This window comes from Micromys minutus (genome assembly GCF_963924665.1).
Source record: "Micromys minutus genome assembly, chromosome: 13".
Classification (NCBI taxonomy): Eukaryota; Metazoa; Chordata; class Mammalia; order Rodentia; family Muridae; genus Micromys; species Micromys minutus.
Genome location: NC_137982.1, coordinates 6,050,157 through 6,076,358, shown reverse-complemented (window position 1 = coordinate 6,076,358; position 26,202 = coordinate 6,050,157). Strand labels below are relative to the sequence as shown.

Sequence of the window (26,202 nt, the reverse complement as noted above, 5' to 3'; positions counted from 1 at the left end):
CTCACCACCTTACCTTCTCCTTCACTTCATCTGAGGCGTAGTGACCGGCCGCAAGCAGAGCCTGCCCAGACTCATCTGCAGACTTAAAGCTGTCTTCATGAGCATCGACCTCACCCTGTAGAATAAGAGACAGCATATTTCCAACATTTGGGTGGAGCAGGGGGGAGTCGACACCAAGTTGTTGAATTTCAAATAATTTTAACAATCGAGATTACCAAGAAAATAAACAAGAGTGGAAGATTCAGAGTGCTTCCAAAATACTAGCTTAAGTAACAATATATGATAACAACTTGCTGTCAGAGAAAGGTGCCGTGTGTGTGTGTGTGTGTGTGTGTGTGTGTGTGTGTGTCTGTGCTCGCACATGGGCACATGTGCGAGTGTGTATGTGTGCATGCAAGTGGCCTGCATGTGCTCTGCAGGCCACATGTTCACATAGAAAAGCTCTCCTATTTACCATCCATTTTCTTTTTTGTGCCATATGAGTTTGCTTACTCATTTTATAGTACTTGTAAACTGAGTCCCTTCCTTCTCTGCCATGCTCCTCAAAGCTGCCTTAGTTTTTCTGGACGTAACTCACTCATTACAGATACAGTTCTGTTGGGCTTTTGTTAGCACTGCACTGAATGTCTACATTCATTAAAACCATCCCTTCAGCCATGCACCACCTAAGTCATTATATTTGGTTTTATCTGATCATTTTTTTCTAGTGTCTTTCAATAAACAAGCTTTGTCTTTGTTTGTTTTTCAAGAAAGGGTTTCACTGTGTAGCACTGTGACTTAATAGACCAGGCTGTCCTGAAACTTAAGAGATCCACCTGTCTCTGCCTCCTGAGTGCTGAGATAAGAGGACTGTGCCACCACACCCAGCCTGTGTGTGTGTGTTTTTTTTTTAAAGTTATTTATTTATTTTATGTGAGTACACTCTCACTGTCTTCAGACACACCAGAAGAGGCATCAGATCCCATTACAGATGGTTGTGAGCCACCATGTGGTTGCTGGGAATTGCACTCAGGACCTCTGGAAAAGCAGTCAGTGCTCTTAACCGCTGAGCCATCTCTCTAACCGTGTTTTTGTTTTTTAGACAGTATCTCCCTCTCTAGTCTTGGCTGGCCTGGAACTCACAGATACATCCACCTCCTGAGCGTTCGTTTTAAAACTGCACCACCATATCTAACAACTTAAATGTTTCCAAATTCTCCTGAAGCTGAGTAGTGATAGTGCATGCCTTTAATACGAGCAGCAGAGGCTGTTTTGAGTAGAGCAGAGTTTTCAGCCAGCCTGCTCCAGAACAAGTTCCAGGACTGCCAGGACTGCCAGGACCACTCAGAGAAATCCTGTCTAGGGGCTGAGGGGAGGGGAGGAAATGGATGTCACGGGTGAGGCAGTTAGGCTGAAGTATGTTCCTAACTCCAGGTCACTATGCTTGGCTCCTGCTACTGTCCTCCATCCCCGACTCTGCTGTTCCCTCCTTTTGTGGTCATGTGACTGTTTCCTACCCCTCCACACCCCTTGATATCGCTGTTTCTCCTTTTATGGCCCTGGTTTTATTTTTATAGCCTACACACACTTTTAAGCCTTGATTATTTATGAGAGAAAACATGCACTACATGTCTACAGCTTTCTCCACACACAACTTGCACAGCCTTTATTGTTTGGCACAGACTGCTACTTTCCTATCACTTCTCTGTGACCTTAAGAGTGAATGCTTTGTATGTGTGCGTGCCCACCTGTGTCCACGAGCAAGAGATTAACATCCTGTGTGTTCTAATCAAATCCCCAGCTTACCTCTGAACCAGCACTGACTCAACCTAGCACTCCCTGATTCTGATGGGCTGGCTGGGCAGTGAGCCCCTGTGCTCCTCCTGCTCCCCTCCCCTGAACTGGGCCTACAGGCAAGTTTGATGGGCTCTCACTCTGGGGCTGAGCTCATGCTCTCATGCTGCCCTTAAGGCACTTTACCAGTCGAGTCATCTCCTAACCCCAAATAATAGATAGCTAGTCTTCAATGTAACACACCTATTATGCAGCCCAGTCCCAGTCTGGCCTCAAATTCCTGATCGTTCTGCCTATACCTCCCAAGTCCTCAGTTTAAAGTTGAGCACCATCATAGTTCTAGACAGACATTTTTAGGACAGCTCAGATGGGCATGCAAAGTAGTGGCACCTTTAAGCAGAAAAGGCTTGCCCCCCCCCCCCCCGCCCGCCTTCATGGATAACACTGAGTCCTGCACTGGAAGCAGGTAAGTAGATCCCCAAAAGCAAACCCACAATACACCGTACAAGAGGGAGACGACAGTTTGGACTATAGGGGCTCCCAAAGAGAAGAGTCCTATCCTGCCACATGCTAAAGCTTTCAGATGTAGAAAATCCTGGAAATATTACCTTGTGCTCTTGATGCCTGTCCAGCAGGGCTTCAGCACCAGCCACATCATTGGCCAGTTCGTCTGCATTGATGAGGGCTTTCATTTCAGTCACCCAGCTTGTGAGGTCACGGAAGTCAGCAAGAAAGCGCTGAAGCCTTGGGGGAGAAAAATCAAAAGCATGTCACATCCAGTGGTGGTTCCACGACAAAAGAAGATGGCTTTCCTAGAGATCTGAGTTCTGTTCTCAAAGTCAACAATATAAACCCCAGTCCTGAGAAAGGAAAAATGCCTCAACTTAAAATGTTCAGCGGAAGGCAGAAAAACAGGTTCGGCTGTTCTGGGATGTGATGGTCCCTTCTGGTCTCACTTTTTTTTCTTCTATTTGTGATGGGGTCTCCTTATGTTGTCCTGGCTTGTCACTGCCACTGACTTGAATCTGTAACTTCCTTGCTATACTCTGGGCAAACTCAAGGTGACCAAGAAGTGTTCTTTACCTTTCCAGTTCATTTGCTGAGTTGTATAACAGGCTATCTACATGATGCTGATAGTTCTGAGGCATTTCACTTCCATCAGTCAAAGTAAAGTAAGAGTGGAGAGAACTGATGAAGGTATAAATCCTCTACACACACCAACTGCACTCTACAAAGCTCAACGTCTCCAAAAGAACGTTAATGTAGTTCAGGGAAAGCACCCAATTTTCTTATTGGTTGTAGAGAAATTTTAATCCAGTAACATGGCTGCTCTGATCACATCTAAAGACTTTCTAGGTCTGTGTGACTCCGTTGGGATTCAGACATACCACACATCTTTAATCCTCCTGGCTGGAATAAAGACATACTCTTAGTAATTGAGGGGCAGATAAAGTGATGAATCAGAGAAAGATTTGAGAGAATGAGTCAGTCAGATAGGTTATGACCAACTCCAACAAGAACAGATAGGAAAGGAAGGCTATTTCAGAGCAGTGCAGTGGAGTTAAAGTCATTTGTGAGTTCAATGCAGGTCAGCAGAGGCAGTTGAAGCCAAAGAATAAAAAGCTAGGAATTAGAACAAATGGTCAGTTAGTTTAAAGCTAAGTAGAACAATTCAGTGGGAAGCTGAGAGAAGCCAGATTGAATCAGTCAGCTTGGAGAGGAGTTTGAGCCAGAACAGAAAGTTGAACCATCGAGTCAGAGTTGAGGAAAAGCTAGAAAGCCTGAGCTTATTCAGCAGTATGCCTCCAAGATCTAATGACAATTAGATCTGCAGAGTAAAACTCTAACAGGGATGGGTTGGGGAGTACCCTCTCAGAGGCAAGGGGCCTGGGAATGGGATGAAAAACTCCGGGAAGTGGGAATGAGAAATGGCGCATCATTTGGAAAGTAAATAATTTTTTAAAGAGTCCCTTTTACAATTGGTGATTCCTGGAAGAGCACAGATAACATTCTTGGTCCCTAAAATTAGCCCTCTACCTCTCCTGCTTATATAAGAGTCAGACTCTGACTGTTAAACACTGTACTGGCTGGTTTTGTGTCAACTTGACACAAGCTGGAGTTATCACAGAGAAAAAGGCCTCAGTTGGGGAAATGCCTCCATGAGATCCAGCTGTAAGGCATTTTCTCAACTAGTTATCAAGGGGGGAGGGCCCAGCCCATTGTGGGTGGTGCCATTCCTGGGCTGGTAGACCTGGGTTCTATAAGAAGGCAAGCTGAGCAAGCCAGGGGAAACAAGCCAGTAAGTAACATCTCTCCATGGCCTCTGCATCAGCTCCTGCTTCCTGACCTGCTTGGATTCCAGTCCTGACTTCTTTTGATGATGAACAGCAATGTAGAAGTGTAAGCTGAATAAACCCTTTCCTCCCCAACTTGCTTCTTGGTCATGATGTTTGTACAGGAGCAGAAACCCTGACTAAGACAAGCACCAACACAGCATTTGCTACCTGTATGAGTCATCAAGCCGTGCATGTCTCTCTGCTGCCAGAGTTCGGATCTGTTCCCAGTTGGTAATCAGCTCCTCTCGCTTCACCTGGATCTGGTTGGCACTCAAAGGGTGTGACTGTTGCAGGCGGTCAGCCTCAGCACACAGAGCTTTCACCTAGAAACAGATTCTATCAGCATCACTCTCTTGCACTTGCTAATTGACTAACATAATCAGTGGTTTTCAACCCACCTTGTGACCAGGTATAGAGGCACACACCTTTAATCCCAGTACTTAGGAGGCAGAGGCAGGCAGATCTGAGTCTGAGGCCAGCTTGGTCTACATAGTGAGTTCCATGACAGTCAGAGCTACACAGTGAGAACTGGTCAGAAAAAAACAAACAAACAAACAAACTCACCTTGTCCTCTAGAGCAGCAAGATCTCTCTCCAGACCCTCATGCTTCCGAAGCAGAGCTTGAACACTTGCTAAGTCTCTGCCAAAGTCATCAGAGGCCATTAACTGCTCTTTCTCCTTAATCCAACCAATGGTCTCATCTACATCCCTGCGGAAGAGGAACCAGTCAAGCCAGGTGTGCAGCTGTCCAAGTATACTGGGAGCATCAGAGTCCAAGTTCTGCTGTGTTCTCACAGCCCTGGTACCTGTTAAAGCGCTGAACCTCAGCAGCACCAAACAGCTTCCCCTGCCTTTGAAGAGCCAGGCCTTTCAGTCTCTGCCAAGCTGCATTCACCTCATCCTGCTTGGTCTTGATCAACTCCTCTTCTGGGTGCTGCTCCTACACAGGGAAGAGAATGGACCAATCTGCCTACCACCTCTAACCCCTGCAAGTTATTTTGGACCTGGTTCAAGAGCACAAGTAAGTCTTCACAACTGTAAAGAAGCCTGGGTTTGTGTAACAGGAGGGGAACTGTAGCTCAAGACAGCATCTACTTTCAGCAGATTGTTTCTATTCCTTGGAGAGTATGCTTAGCCTGTAATAAGTATCAGTACCAGGTTTCTGTTGTTGTTTTATTTTTGAGACAGAGTCTCAGTATATCACTATATTATCTTTGTTATTCCTAGCTGGCCTGGAATTTGCTGTATAGACTAGACTGCATAGTGATTCACCTGCCTCTGCCTCCCAAATGTTGCTGTACCTATGCCTGTCCAATACCACATATTAAACACTCTGAGGATGACTGAGAAATGGTTGAGCCTTTGTTGGTCTTGTACAAGACTGAGGTTTGGTTTCCAGCACTAACATAGTGGCTCACAATTCTCTCTACCTCTAGTTTCATAGGATCCTGTGTCCTTTTCTGACCTCCATGACACTCAGGAACACACGGGGCGTGCACACGCGCACACACACACACACACACACACACACACACATGCAGGGAGAATATTTACACACAAAATGAAGTACATCTAGTCAATAAGAATTTCAACAAAGCTTTCGGCCCCGGCAGCCATCTTCCAGTTAACTCGCCAACATGACGAACACAAAAGGAAAGAGGAGAGGCACTCGCTATATGTTCTCTAGGCCTTTTAGGAAACATGGAGTTGTTCCTTTGGCTACATACATGCGAATCTACAAGAAGGGTGATATTGTAGACATCAAGGGAATGGGCACTGTTCAAAAAGGAATGCCCCATAAGTGTTACCATGGAAAAACTGGAAGAGTCTACAATGTCACCCAGCATGCCGTGGGCATCATTGTAAACAAGAAAGTTAAGGGCAAGATTCTGGCCGAGAGGATCAATGTGCGGATTGAGCACATCAAGCACTCAAAGAGCAGAGACAGCTTCCTGAAGCGGGTGAAGGAGAACGATCAGAAGAAAAAGGAAGCCAAGGAGAAGGGCACCTGGGTTCAGCTGAAGCGCCAGCCTGCACCACCCAGAGAAGCCCACTTTGTGAGGACTAACGGAAAAGAGCCTGAGCTGCTGGAGCCCATTCCCTATGAATTCATGGCCTAATGTACAAAGAGAAATAAAGGACCCGGACTACAAAGTGAGAAAAAAAAAAAAAGAATTTCAACAAAAACAGACACACTGGGTCTAACTTAGTGTGACATCAACGTACACCTATCTACCTCAAATGCTCAAAACACTATCATCTCCCAGACACAAAGCTCTTAAGGGCCAGAGTTTATTCCTAGAAGTGAACAGTAGACAACTTGTTAATAAGACCCCCACCCCCCCACATTACAGAGCTTTGTTTTCTCTTAGCTAAAAAGAATATATGCAAAGGTCAGGTTGGGTATTTAGGCTTGAGGCTTGGCTTGACTGCTCTTGCCTGGCATGACTTCGCAATGTCTTGGAACTTGAAGATGACATTGGCTCTCGACAAGGACAAGATATTATTGTGCACTTCTAGCTATCCTTCCAAACACTGACTAAAAAAGTGGAAAACATACTGACACCAAAGATCAGGAAATTTAAAATGTGAACTCTTTCAATAAACTCCTTTCTCCCCCCAACCCCAAGCAAAAAGCCCTGCTTCCTATGGCTTGGTTTCTTCAGAGCATATTGAATGTCACTGTAGCAGATGGTCGCCATATGAAAACATTTCTCATGGAGGAACTGAAGAAAGGTGGTTTTGCCCACCCCATCCCCCTCTTTTTCCCTTTTTGGGTTTTAAGAAAGGGTTTATCTGTAAACCTGGTTAGTCTTGAACTCAAAATCCTCCCGCCTTAGCATCCTAGTGCAGGAAAACAGATGTCATCATACCTAGCTGTCTCTGTCCCTCCTAAGAACCTCCAGAGCTTCCAAAGGAGAGCCTTTATTATCAAGTCCGTCTAGAGGTCCTCAGAGCGCATAAAAGCTTCAGTAGGAAAGAAAGGAAGAGCTGGGCTGGGAGATGGCTCAGTGGTTAAGAGCACTAACTGCTCTTCCAGAGGTCCTGAGTTCAAATCCCAGCAACTACATGGTGTCTCACAATCCTCTGTAATGGGATCTGATGCCCTCTTCTGGTGTGTCTGAAGACAGCTACAGTGTATTTATATATAATAAATAAATAAGTCTTAAAAAAAACAATTAAACAAAAAAAAGAAAGGATGAGCCAACACTACTGGTGGATGTCTGCCAGAATTAGGTATAAATTTACTACCACAACCAACCTGGTTTGAGGTCTGAGAAAACCCAGAGTTCTAGAAATCCAGTAAAAGTTCATCCTGCCCAGCCCCAAAGTGGACGGAGTGAAGAAATCAAATAACTACCTTTCCTGCCCAGGGCCATGAGGTAAAAGCATGTTCTTATTTGGGAATGAAGCCTTACTTACATCTGGACAAAACTTTTAAGATACTTATAAGAGCTACTTATAAAACCTGTTCTTTAAAAACTATAAATCATAGCTGGGCATGGTGGTGCATTTCAGGAAAAGGCAGGCAGATAGTTGGAGGCCAGCCTGGTCCACAGACAAACCTCCAGGACAGCCAGGAGTAATAAAGATGCCCTATCTCAAAAAAGGGGAGGGGGAAGAAATTAGGCATCAGACAGGGTGGGACAGAGGTTTTGAATACTTGCTGCTCTTGCAGAAGACCCAGGTTCAGTTCCTAGTCCCACAGGGTGGCTCACAACCACCCAGCGCTGATTCCATTGGATCTGATACCCTCGTTTAGCCTCTCCGGACACTAGGCAGACATACAGTACATGCAAATACTTGCATACAAAATTAAACTAAGGTGGCCTATTACTTTAAAACACAGGGATCAGACAAGTTCTCTTCCACAGGACATCCCAGATGGCCCCCTGATGCTGTGAGCAGCATACATCAACATCTATTTCTCACCTGGATGAGTTTGGCAGCAAACTGGTTTACTTCATTAACTCTTTCTTCATGAGCAGCCAGATCAGTCTGAAACTCTTCAAACTTCTTCTGTAGTACCTCTACATGCTCCAGGTCCTGGCCCAGCTCCTCAGAAGTCACAATTGCTTCCTATTTAGGGACAGAATCAGCTCCAGTCAGCCAATAGTCAATTAACAAAGGTTGCCAGGAAGATACATTAGGGCTGGGGCCACATTCACTTTAATGGATGATTCTCTTTCTTCTGATTTCTGTCTTCTAAGTGTTCTTACTTACTCTTACCCAGAGATTTCAGCATTACAAAGTAAAAGGTTCCTAGAGAGCAGCTGAGACAGTCTCCCAATCCTGCCCTCCATGTAACCTAGGGCTGCTACTGCACTAACAATGCCTCTCAAGGCAGATCACAGGGAGGTTCCTTCCTCTTGGGAGAGCCTAGCATACATGCCCTCAAAGCATACCTTGTCATTGATCCAGTCCATTACATCCTCACATTCCCGCAAATACTGCACCAGCTTCTGTGCCTGCAGCAGTTTGATTCCTTTCTCCCGCATCTTCTCCAAAAGCAACTCCCATTGGCGGTGCAGCTCCATTAAACGTGTCTGGAGGTTAAAAGTCAGACCTTTAAGATAGGCATGTGGTGCATACCTTTAATCCCAGCACTTGAAGATAGAACTCAGATGTCTGAGTTTTATGCTAGCCTGATCTACAAAGTGATGACCAGGGCTTCACAGAAAAACCCTGTCTGGAAAAACAAAACAAAAACCACAAAAGCCAGTGACATGGCTTAGTGTGTAAGTGCTTAGACTCTTTTTTGCTACCTAAGGAAGTCACAGTCAAGGGATGAAAACTGTCCTATGACCTCCACATGTGCACTGTAGCACATACTCCTCTCTTCCACCCTCTTAAATGGTAACAAAATTAAAGCTAATAAGATTTAGTGAAATCTTGGGGTAACAGTAGAAGAATGCCATCAGCTCTCTTGACAGCTCTTCACAGAAAAGGCTTTGTAGGGCCTTATGGTGACCGATTGAACACAACATCTCAAGATGAGATGTGTTCAAACCTCATCCCCACACAGGAGTCACAGGGCATAAAGTATTCACTTCGCAGCATCATTGGGTGTTCATAGCACAAACGTAGTGAGGACCTAAGAACTGAGGGAAGCTAAAAAAGCATTTTGACCTGTGTGATTGTGTCCATCCCATGATACTGGAAGTTTCATTAACAGGCAAAGTTATATCACACAGGTTCAAACAAACAGAAATGAAATCTGGGGTCTACCCATGCTGAGATGTCACTCTTGGCAAGAAAAAAAAACAACCTCTGAAAGTCGGGGGACAGTCAGCATGGGTGGAGTCTCTTACAAACAAGCATGAAGGTTCACCAGCAGAGAGGAAATGAGAGCGCACACGGTTCACTGCACAGTGCCATGACTAGAAGGGAGGGAAAGGCATAACCAGTCAATACTCCACCTACTCGGATGTGAGACCCAATGTGGGTGGCGGTGACTATGGGTCGCCAAGCTGTCCGGTATGGTGTGAAAGTCTAAACCAGTGACAAGACAGGTTACACAGGACACAGACACAGCCTTCCACTCCATCCACTTTCGTATCTGCTAATGCTGTCTGCCAAACTAACTTTTGAAACAAACTGCCAAGGCAGGTCAGTATCACTATGGGTATTGTGAGCACAAACATAGGTGACAAAACTCTTAAGAACAAACAGGCTTAAGAACTGGACAGACCTTACCTACAGGTCCACTGTTAAACCACACAAATTTCATTTTAACACAGTCAAGTAACAACTCAGATGCTGGTATAATTTTTCCAGCCCTGAGAGTCAGAGAGGACCAGCTACAATCCAAGAACATGAGCAGGTAAGACAAAAGATTTATAAAACATCAGAAGTGACTGGGTTGGAAAGAAAGCCTGGCGCTGACTCAGGCGATTTCTCAATACAGCCATGAGCCAGCAGTGGGAGCTGTAGATGCAGGATCAGGAAACATTCTAGAAAGAACTATGACAGGCATGGACTACAGCAGACTGTGCCAGAAAAGAGGACCACCATGAAATTCTACTCCTCAACTGTGGGACATTGGGCAGGTTTCTCAAAATTCTCTAAGCCTTAGTATGTCTACCCTTCTATGACACAGAAAAATGGAAACCTTGCAAGCTTATGAAAATTATAAACATCAGCTAAGGGTCTTGCAGTACCTTACTAGCTACTAATAGCAACTTGACAAATGCTAGCTAACAGTGTATATAGTTGATTGACAAGCTCTCAAAATTAGGCACAAATGAACTCAGCTTTGGGTCCTCCCTCTCCCAAGATGAATCCCAAAAGTCAAACACTTAAGTCTGTTTCTCTTGGCCTATCTGTAGCAAGTGATACTATACAGTCCCATATACCCCAGAAAAATTCTATTAGGAAGTAAGAAGCCAACTGACTTCATTTACCTAATAGGACTATAGTAAAAACAATGGGAAACACTTGTATTTAATTCAAAGATATATTAGTTAGCCACAGAAGTGGCACTCACTTTTCTTAAAATTATCACTAATAATTAACAGTTCCTAGCTGGACATGGTGGTTCATGTCTTAATCCCAATACTTGGGAGGCATAGGCAGGCTGATCTCTGAGAGTTTAAGGCTAGCTTGGTCTACAGAGCTAATTCTGAGACAGCCAGAGCCACACAAAGAAACTTGTCTTAAATTAAAAAAAAAAAAAAAAAAACCTAGATTCAGCAATCAGGTAGGCCAGTAGGGTCCATTTCAGACACCCAGAGCACATAAGACACCAGCAGAGCAAATATGGCACAAATGTCTTTGATGAGGTAACACATATTACACTCTCAGCATTTGGGAAGCCAAGGTAAGAGGATCCAGTTCGAGAACATCTAGATCCTGATACAAAGAAAGAAAACAAAACACACAGACAAACAAGAAGTGTAGTGTATGTATCCAAGGGCTTCAGAGATGACTCAGTAGTAAAGTATGCATACGCTCCTGAGTTTAGTTCCCAGTACCCACATAAGGCAGCTCCCAACCACCTTTAACTCCTCAAGGGATCTCTCTCAAGGGATCCAATATCCTCCTTGGGCCTCTGAGTGCTCACGCACAAGCACGCATATAATTAAAAGTAGAAATTAAGGGCTGGAGAGATGGCTTGGTGGTTAAGAGCACTGACTGCTCTTCCAGAGGACCTGAGTTCAATTCCCAGCAACCACATGGTGGCTCACAGCCATCTGTAATGGAATCTAATGCCCTCTTCTGGAGTGTCTGATGACAGCTACAGTGTACTCACATGCATTAAATGAATAAATCTTTAAAAAAAAAAAAGTAGAAATTAAAATTTAAAAAAGGGTATAGGGGCTGCAGAGATGGCTCAGTGGTTAAGAGCACTGATTGTTCTTCCTGAGGTCCTAAGTTCAATTCCCAGTAACCACATGATGGCTCACAACCATCTGTAATAGGATCAGATGCCTCTTTCTGGTGTGTCTGAAGACAGCTACGGTGTACTCACATAAAATAAATAAATAAATCTTTAAAAAAGTTATCAAAGATAGGTTAGATAAGAGCAAATTTTTGAGAAAATCAACATGGCAAAGAGAAAAGGGTACTTTCCCTTAATACTATGGTATTATTAAAAATAATAAAAATTTATTTTCTTGACTCAAAAACTAATGGGCTGAGAACTTAAAACTGCCTGTCTCGAGGTTACCAATCACCCTCCTTCCACCCCCACCCACTCCCGCAGGTGAGGCTTTCTGAGCAGAGGTGTTCCTACTTACCCGGATGGTTTCAGATGCAAAGTGCCCTTCAGAAATCATCAAGTTTCCTGTCTCATCCAGCTTCACAATGGCTCCTGAGTTGGCCTGTACTTCAGCTTCAAAGGCCTGATGTTTCTGGAGCTTTCCCTGGTGGTGGCACACAGTAAGCCTCAAGTGTTACCATATAGCACTCCTCTTGTCCTCATCCCAAAGGTCCCATATCCTCAGTCCCATCTCTAGTGAAGGAGGCAACCGCTCAAATACAAAGACTACATCTCTACAACCCTGGCCTATGAGCACTTTCAACTTTGCGGGTGCAAGACACTATAGAACATTTAAAATGTATTCTCTATGGAGAAGCAGCTTTTATCCAGAAAAACAAGACCACACTCAGTTCTCCTAGCTCAGTGTTTGCCCTGTTTAATATGGTTATTCGCATTCTACTTGCTTTAGAAGCCACATTCAAACCTTGCCTGCATTCTATCTCTTTAGCTTTGTTCTTCTTCTTAAACTTCTTTAATTATTTTATGTATGTGAATATATTGTGGTTCTCTGTAGACACAGCAGATTAGAAACACAGATATAGGCTGGAGAGATGGCTCAGAGGTTAAGAGTACTGACAGCTCTTCCAGAGGTCCTGAGTTCAAATCCCAGCAACCACATGGTGGCTCACAACCATCTGTAATGGGATCTGATGCCCTCTTCTGGTGTGTCTGAAGACAGCTACAGTGTACTTATATAGAATAAATAGATCTTAAAAAAAAAAAAAAAGAAAAATAAACACAGATATTCACATTCTAACTCATAACAGTAGCAAAATTACAGTTATGAAATAGCAACAAAAATAATTTTATGGTTGAGGTCACTACAACATGAAGAACTGTATTAAAGAGTTGCAGCATTAGGAAGGTTGAGAACCACTGGTTTAAAGTATATGCAGAAAAGAAAATTTCATGCTTGCAAGCCACTCTTACCCCTCCCCAACCCCTCATACACTAGGGTCTTCTCAGAGCTCAGAGTTGGTCTTTACAATATGTCTGATTTATATTCTAGCTACCCAGTCTTTTTGGGGCTCTTGACTTCTGAGAGGCAAGAACTGCTGGCAGTGCAGACATACCTGCAAGTTGGTTGGGTCTTTGTAGTTCTCATCAGATGCAACTTGAAGCTTCTCCTGAATCCACTTCTCCAACTCTTCAGCATCTCTTTGAAAAAACTGGAACCGATAGGAATCCTCCAGCTTCTGCCGCCGCAAGGTAGAAAGCTCCTTGAAGCGGTGGTACCTATCCAGGACCTGCTGCCGTCTCTCCTGGATGTCCTCTGCTGTTTCCAGCACTTTGACCCCACTTGGATCCATTTTCTGAAAAGACAGAATGACCACAAATAAGCTCCACAGACAAGATACCTAATGGAATTAGGCTCTTTGAAGAAAAGGAATTAGAAATTCCAAGCAAACAAACTATGAGTAGCCTCTTCTATGAATAAAGCCCTCATGAATAATAGCTATTTTAGTGATCTTAGGCAAACCCTTAAGGGTCAAGACTCACAGGCTGAGAACCACTGAGCTGTTTATTTACTCCTCAAAGTACCTACTCTGGCTCTTCAGAGGATGGTTTTGATAGCAACAAAAAGTAAAGGAGTTAAATGGAAGAGCTAAGGGACTCCAAGATTCAAAGGAAACACTGGTGTTTGAAAAATTAATAAATTTATTCAAAAAATCTTTTGATTTTGAATTGTAGATTTCCAAATTACCTTAAAAAAAAAAAACGAATTTTTGAGACAGGGGCTCTCTGAGTAGCCCTGGCTGTCCTGGAACTTACTTTGTAGTCCAGGCTGGCCTCTGCCTCCCAAACGGTGGGATTACAGGAATGAACCACTACCATCAGGATAACTTTTTTAAAAAGGCAGGTCTCATGTCATAGCTGGCCACTTGCTAGGTAGTTACAGATAACCCAGAATTTCTGACCCTCTTGGGTGCTAAGATTACAAGAATGTTCTAACACCACCAGAATTTTATGCTGTATTGGGGATCAAACCTAGGGTCTTGTGCATGCTGAGCACTTTAACATTTGAGTACATTGCTGTTTTCAGACACACCAGCAGAGGGCATCAGATCCCATTATAGGGCTTCTGGAAGAGCAGTCTTAACTGCTGAGCTATCTTTCTAGCCCCCTAACCCTAATGTTAAACATGCAGTTTTCTAATGTAATATCAAAAGAACTTGACCTATTAGGTGAGAAACAAAGATAATGCTACTCAGATCCTTTAAGAAATAAGTCACCATGGGAACAGAGAACATGAGAGTAGAGCAACTGTGTAGCAAGGTCATCAGCTCCATCCCAGCATCAAAGAGGGAAAAAAAATTTATACCCTAGTCATTTAAGATCACAGAAAAAAATAGATGTAATTTTATAACAAAAGGTTTCTAAAACTAAATTCAGCAATACGTGACTCTGTAAAAGCTACCTTTCCTACTACACTAAGAATGGCTAAGAGTATAAGAATGGCAAGCAACCTTTACCACTTTAAAATTAGTCTTTAGCATATGCCCACCAATCAACTGATTCCTCAACATACCAACAGAATCTCTCAGGAGGCTGGGGCAAGAGAATGGAGATTTTCAAGGCCCGAGTTACAGTCAGATGTTTCAAAAAACAAACTAGAAGAGTTGGAGAGATGGCTCAGAGATTAGTGTATTGGCTACTCTTCCAGAAGAGACAGGTTAGGTTCCTAACACCCACATGGCAGCTCACAGTTGCCTTTAACTCCAGTTCCAGAGGATTCAATACCTTCCTCTGACTTCATGGATACCAGGCACAAACATGGTACACATAAAAAACAAACAAGGGCTGGTGAGATGGCTCAGTGTACCACACATGCCTGGAAATCTAAGTCTGATGGCTACAATCTACATGGGTATAGGAGAAAATCAACTCCACAAAGTTATCTCCTCATGTCTCCTCAGGATGTACATGATAGATACTCACAGCTATGTCAGGAACAGTGGCCCAGGCTTGACATCTAAGCACTCTGATGGGAAAAAGGGTTGCCACAAGTTCAAAGCCAGGCAAATATTGAATACTCGACCTACACCTAGGCTAGAGTGAGACTGTTTCAAAACAAAGTACAGTGTAGTACAGTGTAGAGAGGGGACCCTGAGTATGTTAAGTAGGACAGATGAGCATTATGGTCCCTCCAGATACTGTGTAAAAGGTGTTACCCTTGTATTGTTGCCTGCTACAGCTAATGGATGAGGGAATGTCCAGCAGGCTCAGGATTGGGATGAAAACCTGGAGGGGCGCTGCCCACATCCACAGGAAAGAGAATTGTGTGCACCTTGACCAGCTTCAAGGACAGTGTTCAGATGAGTTTACCTTACAGGAAAAATTTAAGGTGAGTAACTGTAGCACCATGTCTTTCAGATTATACTGTATGGAGTTACTTGTGGGGTTGTCTGATTTCCGTGGTATAGGACATCTACCACCTGAATGCTAAGCAGCACTCCACCAATGAGCTGCATGTGTGCATGTGCGTGTGTATTCTATGTGAGCTGGCACTTTGCTGTCCGCCTGATGGTCACAGGATTCGTATGACAGGAGAGAACCCATGAACCCATTCTTACAAGCTGTCTGCTGACCTCCATGCACATGGTGGCACAGGAGCACCCCTGGACACACAAATATATATGTGTAAGAAACATCCTAAATATGTATTATTATTGTTGTGGGATGTTGGTGGTACAGCAGGAGAGGGAGGGAAGGAAGGGTACAGATCTCCACTCTTAACAGCACTGAGTCATCTCTCCTGCCCTATCTTACCTTATTTTCTGACACAGCCTCTCTTCACTGAATCTGTAGCTTACCGAATTGACTTGGCTGCCCAAACAGCTCCCCTTCTTCTCCTGACTGGAGTCACTGAAGCACACTGCTATGCCTCGACTGCTTAGCCACCTCCCCAACCAGAAAAGAAGTCCTTCTCTAAAACACAATTCTCTAGAAAACTCCGAAGCCAATTGTACATGTTTTTAAACACCCCATGGAGCTGAAAATGACTTTTTAACATGATTCTCCTGCTTGGAATTAGATATGCCTGGCTTGTAGATAATTTTTTTTTTTTTTTTTTTTTTGCCTATAATGCCCCATTCCTTTTCCCTGGTAAGTCCTACACATACCTCAAGATACACAGAAATAAGTATGTGCCAAGTGCTGCTCCCGGCCGTCTCTTCTGCGGCTGAACTGTAAGGAGCAGAGCATTGTGCCTCTTCCTACTGTCTCAAACCCCTAGTTCTGGTGTAAGGGGAGTAAAGAATGCTCATTTAGCCTGTGTCCTGCTTTGCTCTAGTTTGTGTACTGCAGCAGTGAAGAACTATTATGCTGAGAATGCTCCCTAGGGTTCTGTTGGTGGTGGTGGTAGTGGTGTGTGTGTAATCATGGTCTGGATGATCTGTCTATCTGGATGATCAGGTCAAAATTAGAAAAATGTCTTAGGTGGATGAGCTACAAGACCAAGCCATGAGATACATCTAGAGACAGGTTGCACTGTGAGCAGTGTCCTACCTGATTTTCTTTACCCTGACTGCTTCTAGCATCAGGAAGTATATATATACACATTCTTGCTGTGTCCCAATATCATGTTCTGCTCAAAGAAAGTTTAGACTCCCCTTCACAAAAAAAGAGGGTAGGAATGATAGCAGATCATATGGGGAAAGAACCCAGAGTCTGGGAAGTGAAAACTCATCTTCAATAGGAAATTTGAGGATCCAACCAAGAATGTTAGTCAGAAATAATTTCCCTTTGCTGGACTATCTAATTTTTCTTCTCTGTTCGTAAGTTGAGGAAGTGATAAACCACAGGTGATAAGGTCATCTTAATAACCAACCACTCATAGGGCTGGAGAGACGGCTCAGTGGTTAGGAGCACTGACTGCTCTTCCAGAGGTCCTGAGTTCAAATCCCAGCAACCACATGGTGAGTCACAACTATCTGTAATGGGATCTAACATCCTCTTCTGGTGTGTCTGAAGACAGCTACAGTATATACTCATATACATAAAGTAAACAAATATAATAATTTAAAAAAACCCCACCCATATAACTCTGAGGTGGGATAACACCGCTTAGAAGTTGGACAAATGCTTGTGGATGTTACCCTTACTTTTTTATGTTCTTAAAATGAATTTGCTCTGCTGTACATGTTATTAACTCTCTTGGTATGGTAACAAGGATTGTTTCCAAACATTTAAATGTAAGAAAGGCAATTTGAAAAAATAAAACTTTAAGTCAGGTATGATGTAACATGCCTATAATCCCAACACTCTGAAGGGAGAGGCAGGAGGTTCTCTTAAAGTTTAAAACTGACCTGGAATATATATAGTAAGTTCTAGGCCAGCCAGGACTACATAGTGAAAACCTGTATTAAAATAAACATATATGTTTATTTGCTAAATGACCAAGCAAATACAGATTCATTTGCAAGGAGCGGGGTAGAGGACTGGATAATGGTCCTCTTTCTTCATAGTGTAAAACTACTAAGGTAAATGTTAGATTTGTGACAAGTAAAGACAAATAATCTGCTACCTAAAGATACTCAACTAGGTATCACCAATGAGTTGGGCTTTGCAGAATGCTCCCTAAGGAAGCAGCTACTGTCTTCACTAGCACAGGTTGACTTCAGACAAACAACTCAGCAAGGTACAACTCTGTACCTCGATCAGTAGGTGGGACTGAAAACAACTATAGTCAACTCTTAAAATGACCTTCAAAGTTCCTTAAAATTAAAAGCTAGCCAAGTTGGTATGCCTTGTGATCAACACTGAAAAGATTAAGAGAGGATGATTTCCAGCTGGAGGCCCAGGGCTACCCAGTAAGACACCACCCCCCAATCAAACAAAACAAAAGAGATGGTTGATTTATGCATTGCCATTGTTCTTATCCACAGGAAACAGTAAAGGTTTGGGGGTGCAGTCAGTGGTGGTGCAAGGCTTTAGTCCCAATACTCAGGAGGCAGAGACAGGCAGTTAAAGGCCAACCAGGTCTACAGAGCAAATCCTACAACAAAGCAACACAGAAACCCTGCATCAAAAAATACAACAGGAAAAAGAGGCAAACCATCAAACGATTACTTAATTTGCTTACTCACAAAACTTCTTTAACATTTTCTTCCAGGAAAGGTGTAGCTATATTGTGGAACAGTAACCACACTAAAAGAGTTACTGAATGATAACCATGTCTTCAGGACTGAAGTGTACGCTGCTTGTTCTGTCTATTACAAAAATTCACATTTTAAAACTCATTTATCTACCGGGGAAATCACATTAGCAGCTGAACTTTGTGGTTCAGAACTACAAACCCATCTAACTCAAGAGGGTGAGGCCAAAGGATCTCAGAGTGAGTTCAAAACTACCTAAAATTTTTGTTGAGATCCTGTCTCAGAAACGATGGGTGGTAGGAATTCTAGGGAGAGGCGGATCTCCCTGGTAGAGTGCTTGCCTGGTATGTGCAAGGCCCTATGTTCAAGCTCTAGTGTGGGGTCAGAGGTCACATTAGGAAGCAAGCCTGTCTGACGGACCAAACATTCTCCATCATAATCCTTAAGGGTCCACCTGAGACTCTGCATGGACTCAGTCAGCTGCTAGCTAGCAAACTGTCCCTACCAAAACAAGGAGACCATCCAGACAGTACCCACTGAAGAGAACCTAAAAGACTCTCTTTGTGGACCCAGTGAAGTAGAAAGAGTCAATTCTATACCAAGTACTTTGGTCAGGCAATAATGGACTGTTCTTTCCTGCAGTAAATCAGCTGACGTCAGAAGGTGGGACCTCTGCCAAGGACAACTGGCTCTCTCTGCAGAGTTAGACATATGAAAGTCACCACCTCGCTCTCACTGCGGATTTTTTACTTATATTACTGAAAAATATTGTTCTCTTCACCCAGTATACATATTTAGCTGCAAAATTTTCCACTTTCTTTTCATCCTAAAAGGATCATTGCCAGACAACATGAAAAAAAATTTTTTAATAAATACAGAAACTGTTACCCAAAGATGTATAACCTCTCACCCAAAATTATGTCAGCAGTACTGGAATTTCTGGGACACTGTGTGTACCAAATTCTTTCCAGGACTGAAGCTGCATACTAAAAGAACCCCACCTCTGCTGACAATATGCAGCAGTCTGATAAGGCATACTCCAGAGAAAGTTCCAGGGAGTGTCTAACCTAATCAGATTAGCACCTTTAAATCACTTGGTAAGAAGAATCTGGGAAATGTGCCATTAAAAAACAATCTCCAAACTTACCAGCCTATCAGTTGTACTAACTACCTAGAAACCAACACAGAGGGGTTGCCTAAGAGTCACCAACTGACAGTTTCTCTCCAGACTGCCAATCCAAGTCTATGTACACAGAGAATGAATGAGGAAAAACAAATGTTCAATGTATTCTTTGTATGTTTAAGAACAGTGCTTCAGGGCTGGAGAGATGGCTCAGTGGTTAGAGCACTGACTGCTCTTCCAGAGGTCCTGAGTTCAAGTACCAGCAACCACATGGTGGCTCACAACCATCTGTAATGGGATCCAATGCCCTCTTCTGGTGTGTCTGAAGGGAGTGACAGTGTACTCAAAATAAATAAATCCCTTTTTAAAGAAGTGCTTCAATTAACTGGTCATGGTGGTGCTTTTACTCAATCCCATCATTTAGGAGACAGGCAGGTGTACACACAGAGAAACTCTGTCTCAAAATCCCAAACAACAAGATCTGTGAGCTGATCTCAGCGATCAAAAAGAATTAAAGCTATGCCCTCTACTGTAATGACCACAAAGGACTTGTTAGCATTCTTACTCTACTGCCAAATTTCATATTCTTTCTTTTTTATTTTATGTGTTCATTGTTGTTTTTGTCAGAATGTATGTCTGTATGAGGGTGTCAGAAGCCCCAGAGCTGGAGTTACAGACAGGTAAGTGTGAGCTACCATGTGGGTGGTAGGAATTGAACCCAGGTCTAATGTTATTAACCAATAAGCCATCTCTCCAGCCCCAGATCTAGCTGATTCTAAAGGTATGAAGTCTAACAAAAAAAATCCAAAGATACAGGAAGCTCAAGAATGTCTCCTTCTCATGCTTAACACGAATTTGCACACATTATCAACTGAGCTAGATTCCCTAAACAGAGGCTTACATGTTCTTGGTTTGCCAGGCCGGCCAAATGCCCAGAAACTGCTGCTTGAGCCCCTTCTTGCTACTTGGCAAATTGTAAAATGCCTTCACTAATCTACAAGCAGTTACATGCCACTATGTATCTACAGTGTTAAGAAACAGACTATGGATAAAAAACATTTTCAAACCAATGGTCAAATGCTTTGGACTCCACAAATCTGGCACCTATAAGTGAGTGATTTAGGACAGCCTCACACACATTTCCTAGACACTCAAGAAAAGGGAAAAGTCATGTGAAGATGGAAGTCTTTGCTTTTGCTTGTGTTTAAAGTCACTGAAACACGCTGAATATCATGGAGGTAGGAAGACTTGGAATGCTATAAAATGATGTTAATTTTCAGGCCGGACACTAGCTGTTTTGTTGTAAAAGAAAGACATTTTAGGGACTCACAGGAAAAATAAATCGGTTGGCTTTATGGAAAAATTTGTTGTAATCACCCAAGGGAAAGGTCACAAAAACCATTCGTCAGTTTGAGTTATGTTGCTTAGTCAGGGCCTAAATGTGCAGACCTGACAATACCTTTTCTCTGTGGCTTATAAGGCCAGTGTTTAGTGAATCTCAGATTTGCAAAGCAAGAGGACTAACATCCACGGATGTAAAATGGCTTGCCTGGGAACAAACTATCAAAGAATTGGTTAGCATCTACAAAACTGTGTACTAGTTGATTCTCAGAGCAAGCAAACCAACTGGCAACCAGCTTTGCTACGGGTTTTAGTAGCAGACAGGACGGTAAGCAGAGCAGTACACAGTACATGAACAAGACTTTTGGCACCATGAATAAAAGGTCAATCCTATGCTTCAACCACATTCCAGTCAAGATTGTGGCTCTACATGTCAGCCTTCAAGTTGATTAATTCCGTTCCACTTGTTAGCGCAATTCTGCAGAGGTGAGCAAGACTTAAGCATCAAGAAAGTCAGAGATCCATACTGCATTGCATCAAACCCAGAAATGCACAGCAATGCTGGGCAACTTACTTCTGATGCTCACCACATACTATCTTGCTGGTACTTACCTTTCAACCTGCAAAATTCAGATGAAGACGATTTATAAGTACAATATATTAAGATTCAAGATTAAAAAAGGTTATAAACCTTATATAATTAACCGGTTTCATTTATAAAAGGAACCTGCCTTAGATTTATAAGCTATAATTATTAGAAAAAGCCTTAAATTCTTACCTCCCGATTTAAAATATCAAGATAATTTTAAGCAGTTTTTTTTAAAAAAAAATTCAATGTTAGCAAACATTGAAACACTACACATAAAACATACAAGAATGTTGTTTTGTGTGTGTGTATGTGTGTGTGTTTTGGTTTTTCTACGTATCCCTGGCTGTCCTGGAACTCACTATATAGACCAGGCTGTCCTCAAACCTTCAGAGATGCTGGCCTCTGCCTCCCAAGATCAAAGGTGTACATCACCACACCCTGCCAGAGTCTTGGTTTTAAAGAAAGAAACTGAGTTCCATTTCATCACAGGGATTATGGTAGAGCTGAGTCAATGGAAAAGGAGACAAACCCAGGTTACAGCATTTGTCGAACTGGAAAACACTATTTATACTATATGTTTTCAGGTAATTTTTCTCACTATCTAAAGTAACTTACTCCCTTGGTTCTTAGGAACCAAGTAGCCATCAATTAAAACTCAGCAAACATCACATGCAAACACCAGGATGGCAATAAGAGATTAATATACTCATGCCTTAAGGAGAAACAGAAAGGTAGAAAAGTAGACTCTGGATATTTCAGAGTAAATACATGACACTTCTGATCATGTAACCGGCAAACCCAGACTTTCACCAACCTTTCTATTTGACAGAAAGGTCATGCAGGCAGGGCTTCCCCTTCTTTGGATCATTCAACCTCTTGGACACCAATGTGCCCTCACTGCAAGCCAGGCAAAAAACCCAAAAGGCAACACATTTTCTGCATGCTGGACAAATACCTGAGCTCTGCGCTTACGAAACGATGACAACATGTTGAAGGAATGTGGACTCTAAAGAGGAAGGGGAAGAGCAAGACAACACACTTCTAAGGGCAACTGGGATAGAATCACTTTAAAGTGAAGAGAACACATCTGTGAAAACACATGAAAACAGGCAAAAATCAAACAGTACAGACTGCCCCGGTGTCTCAATCCCACCAGAAATTTGAGATGTAATCAGGGAGTCAAGGCTTCTAGATACACAGTTACCGTCACCTAAATGTGCTGCCTTGGCCGAGTCACACTCACTCAGGCTTCAGTTTGCCCAAGGATTGATTTTTAATACTGAATGTTCTTTTAAAAATACTTTGCCTCTTTACATCCACATCCTGATGAAATAGGAATCTGGGGGGGGGGGGGGGGGGGCGGGAGTTAGGCATTTGCATTGTACAATTAATTAAGTAAAAGGATGATTTCATGAAAGCCTCAGTATAGTAAGGAACTCCAACAACAAAGATTGACCTTGGGGCTAGTTCCTGGTACAGTACCTTTACAAAACACTATTATTTCCTACTCAAAACAAGTATAAGCAGCATGTTAGAGATGTGAAAGGTGCCGCTCCCTGCACGGCTGTTCCAGCCAGATGGCTCTCTGGCCAGCTATTCGGACCTCTGCATTCCTGGAGTCAGCATTAGTCTTCAGATCATGGCATTCCCCTGTAAGGCCACAGCTGACAACAGACCCAGTGGAATTCTCCACTAGGCAGTGGGGACTGATAACAAAGGCAGGCTGCCCTCAGACCCTCTGTCCCTAGTGCATATTCCACAGACTGGACTGGGGGAGCTATTCCTAAGAGCCATTTCTCAGTATCTGCAGAGGCCCTACCTTTGAGATGAAAGCAGAGAAGGAAAATAATAGAAAATTATAATCTAGGGAATTAAAAGATATACTTAATATGGTTCTCTCCACTTAAACCTGTTCATTAGATTACTTGACATCAGATTTCTCCAAGTATTAGATTACTACAAAGCATACAGTCACAGCCAAAGGCACTACCAGAGACCAGCTGGCTGCAGCGGCTCCTGCCTGCCATAGGCCCAGCTACTTATGAAGCTAAGGGTGGAGAATGAAGCTTGAGCCCAGGAGTCTGAGACACATAGCAAGGTCTCCTCTTTTAAGAGGGGTAAAAGTCAAGAGTGGTGGCAGCCAGGCTTGTTGGTAAAACCAGCGACACCAAACTACACAGATCCAGAATGAGCTACATCAAGACCTTGTCTCAAAAAGTAGGGAATGGAATTTGCATAGCTAAAATGTCTTTAGGCCTTGGGTTTACCATAAGAACTGTTTCACATTTGTCTGCTGTAGGGCAAACCTTCCAATACATTCTTTCTATCTAGGTCCCTGGATAACAGTCAACACACTTTGAGGGTCCCTTTGAGGAATTAATGGCCCAGTTACTAAAAAAGGCTTATTGTTAATTTCCTGCAGGGGATCTACTGCAGCACATTTTCCCCCCAACTATGACTTCAATTTGACCTTTAAAATCTAAGACATTTAAGTGTGAGTGGGAACCTTAGTTCAATGGCTTCATGCAACTCACTGTTGCTGGTGCTATTCTTAAGCTCTTGTTTCCCGGTTACAAGACACCCCCACCCTGCCATCTTTGATACATTCTGTTTTACTTAAGTCCAAATTGCTATGACAACGCAATTTCTTAACACATTATTAAAATACTTCATATGGTTGGTCTCTCTTGTATTCTTTGACAGCCATAATTAGCTTTTTGAAAATACCAAGGGGAAGAACAAATGACTTAAAACGTTCTGGGTATCTATATAGAAAAACCTGATTATCTGAGAGGCTGAGGCAGGAAAATCCTGAGTTTGAAACCGGCCTGAGCTATTCAGCAAATTCCTGGCCAGCCAGCCGGAGCTACACTGTAAGAGCCTGTAGAGACAGAGACAGAGAGATCAAAGTCAAAAAGACCCTGTCAAATGTAGCAGCTCGAAATGATCTCACCATAGCTTTCTGGGATATTTATTTAAAACACATCAAACCTTACATAGAAGCCCTCTTGAGATGATTGTGTGTGTGTGTATGCATGTGTGTGTATGTTTATAATTTCAGGATCTTCAAATCAAATTTTTCGTTGACAAGCATTTCATCTAATTTGCAGGGATAGCTTTGGACAAAAGATTGTTCTATCCCTTCAGGTTGGTACAACAGTAGAATTTGACAAGAACACACCAAAACAGCAACAAAAGAAGCCTTCGACTTAAAGTCTTACATAGGAAGAAAAGAGCTGTAAGCTATTATTTATTGGATTTGGATCTCCTCCTACCAAGCGGCGCAGCATCTAACTATTAGACAGGAGCAGGTCAGCCCTGGGGAGAAAAGACATTTATTACCAGGAAAGAAAAAGGAGGCCTTTCTGCGGCCGGAGGGCCCGGAACTGCCACACAGGATGAAATTGAGGTCAGAGAGCCCTTCATTGCAGACGAGAGGCTCCAAGAGGTGCGGACACCGCTGCTGCGGGCGAAGGGCGGTGCGGGGGCGCTCGTGGGTGGGTGCTGCTGAGGACCATCCCCCGCCACCTGCCGCGACGGGTGGGGCCGCCGGCGCGGGAAGGGGCCTTCGCGTCCCTTCCACAGACCTTGACATTCCAGGTCGCCGCCCGGCTCGGCCGCACCCCGCAGCCCACGCTCCACGAAAGGCGGCGGCGGCCCACGGAGCCACCCGCGAGGCTCCGCAGCTCATCTGACCGCATCGCTCGGGTGCTCGGCCTCCCGCGGCCTTTCCCTTCCCGCCCACCGCCCTTTCTTACCGGCTCCTGGGGGTGAGGGGCGTGGGTCGCCGCGCTGAGGGCTGCTGAGGAAAAAGATGCGCCGCCGCGGCCCCTGCCTCACGCCGTTCGCTCCGCAGCGGATAGTGACGGCGGCGCGCGCGCACCGGAACTTTTATAGGCGGTCGCGCGCGCCCCCGCGGCGCCCGAGCGCGAGCGTGAGGGAGGTGCCCGGGTTGGCGACGCCAGAGGCGGGACTCGCTGCGCGACTGCAGTACGGAAAGGGCCGAGCGCGTCCGGAAGAAGCCGAGGCTGCGGGGCGGGGTGGTGGGGGTTGGGGCGAAAGACCGGAGGGCGGCGGAGGAAGGGAAGCTCGGGAGCGCGCGCGAGGGGGGCGGGGTGGGGCGCAGAGGAGATGCGGCATCCGCCAGCCGAGCCGTGGGACCCGAGCAATCCTGCCCCGCCCAGTCCGCCCTGCAGAGAATCTGTGCCGCACCCCTCCGCCCTGGGAGCCGGGCCGAGACTGCGGCGAAGGGCGGGGCGGGGCCCGTCCCTGCAGTCAGGCCGGGGACGTTGCTGCCCTGGCCGGAAAGACGCCCTGTCCCTTTCTGGTGATCTCACTGGAATGTTGGCTCTCCCTCTCCACTTTCTGAGGAGGAGGCTTGGCGCTGGGAGACCCAAGTCGGCCTGTTCTGGTGGGGGCTGGGGCCAAAAAAAGTAATTAGATGATTTGGGGCTCCGTGTTTGACAAGATAGTAGAAAAAAAATCCCGATTAAGTGGGAGGGAAGACTGATGTGGCATGAGGCTTTTATTTCAGGATTTGGAGAATCCTTCAGCAATCTTTCTGTTGCCAGTAGAATAGGGTATGTTCGTCCCACTTGATAAATGCATTACTATTTCTTTCCCCACTATTAATCGAACTTTGCCGTTTAGGTAATACTGTGCATGCTACCTCTTTGGGCTTTTAATCTCTGCACTAATTTTACAAGATGGATGTTGCCTTCCCCATTATACAAATCAGCATCCTGATGATATTGAAGGTAGCTCTCTCCCCAGGCCAGGCACTAAGCAATCAGATAAGCTAAGATTTGAACCCAAGTAGTTAAACAGGTGGGTGCTAGACTTCTAAGAAGAGGAAAACATAATTTCTGTCCTATGTACAGCCCCTTTTCAAGGCCTGGCTTCAAACCCTGTAACCAGGCCCCTCTACCGCAAAAGCCTTTTCCCTTCCTCCATTTCTGGTGACAGCTGTGTGGCAGCCATTGGAGTAGCACCCAGCTCATTTCTGTGTAGTCAGGCCTACTGGGAATTCTGCAGCTCTGCCAGGCATCAGCCTCCTGGTTACCAAGCCACCCTCCTATTTAAATAATTATAAAGAACTGGGCACTACTCCCAAACTGGGATGCGGCCCAGTCCCGAGCTTCCTGGTCCTCTGCAGTTTGGTTTCTGCTGAGCCTAGGATC

General features: G+C 44.2%; 2 protein-coding genes across 5 annotated transcripts in view; one reads left to right on the top strand and one right to left on the bottom strand.

Annotated features, from left to right (window-relative positions):
- Nucleotides 1-24,883, bottom strand: part of SPTAN1 (spectrin alpha, non-erythrocytic 1) — a 63,813-nt gene extending 38,930 nt beyond the window's left edge. For all 4 annotated transcript variants that reach the window (XM_080927746.1, XM_080927747.1, XM_080927748.1 and 1 more), the window contains exons 1-10: nucleotides 24,781-24,883; nucleotides 12,945-13,184; nucleotides 11,849-11,974; nucleotides 8,516-8,656; nucleotides 8,043-8,189; nucleotides 4,916-5,049; nucleotides 4,674-4,818; nucleotides 4,278-4,432; nucleotides 2,382-2,517; nucleotides 14-115 (exon numbers count right to left, since the gene is read on the bottom strand). In XM_080927746.1, coding sequence (XP_080783872.1) covers nucleotides 14-115; nucleotides 2,382-2,517; nucleotides 4,278-4,432; nucleotides 4,674-4,818; nucleotides 4,916-5,049; nucleotides 8,043-8,189; nucleotides 8,516-8,656; nucleotides 11,849-11,974; nucleotides 12,945-13,181 — 1,323 coding nt within the window. In that variant the 5' untranslated portion in view covers nucleotides 13,182-13,184; nucleotides 24,781-24,883. The remainder of the gene's footprint in view (nucleotides 1-13; nucleotides 116-2,381; nucleotides 2,518-4,277; nucleotides 4,433-4,673; nucleotides 4,819-4,915; nucleotides 5,050-8,042; nucleotides 8,190-8,515; nucleotides 8,657-11,848; nucleotides 11,975-12,944; nucleotides 13,185-24,780) is intronic.
- Nucleotides 5,717-6,229, top strand: LOC308429098 (large ribosomal subunit protein eL21-like; the record flags this gene model as incomplete). The annotated part of the gene is made up of 1 exon (XM_080927750.1): nucleotides 5,717-6,229. Exon 1 carries the CDS (start codon nucleotides 5,747-5,749, stop codon nucleotides 6,227-6,229), a length of 483 nt encoding a protein of 160 aa, XP_080783876.1. The 5' UTR covers nucleotides 5,717-5,746.
- Nucleotides 24,884-26,202: the final 1,319 nt, after the last annotated feature.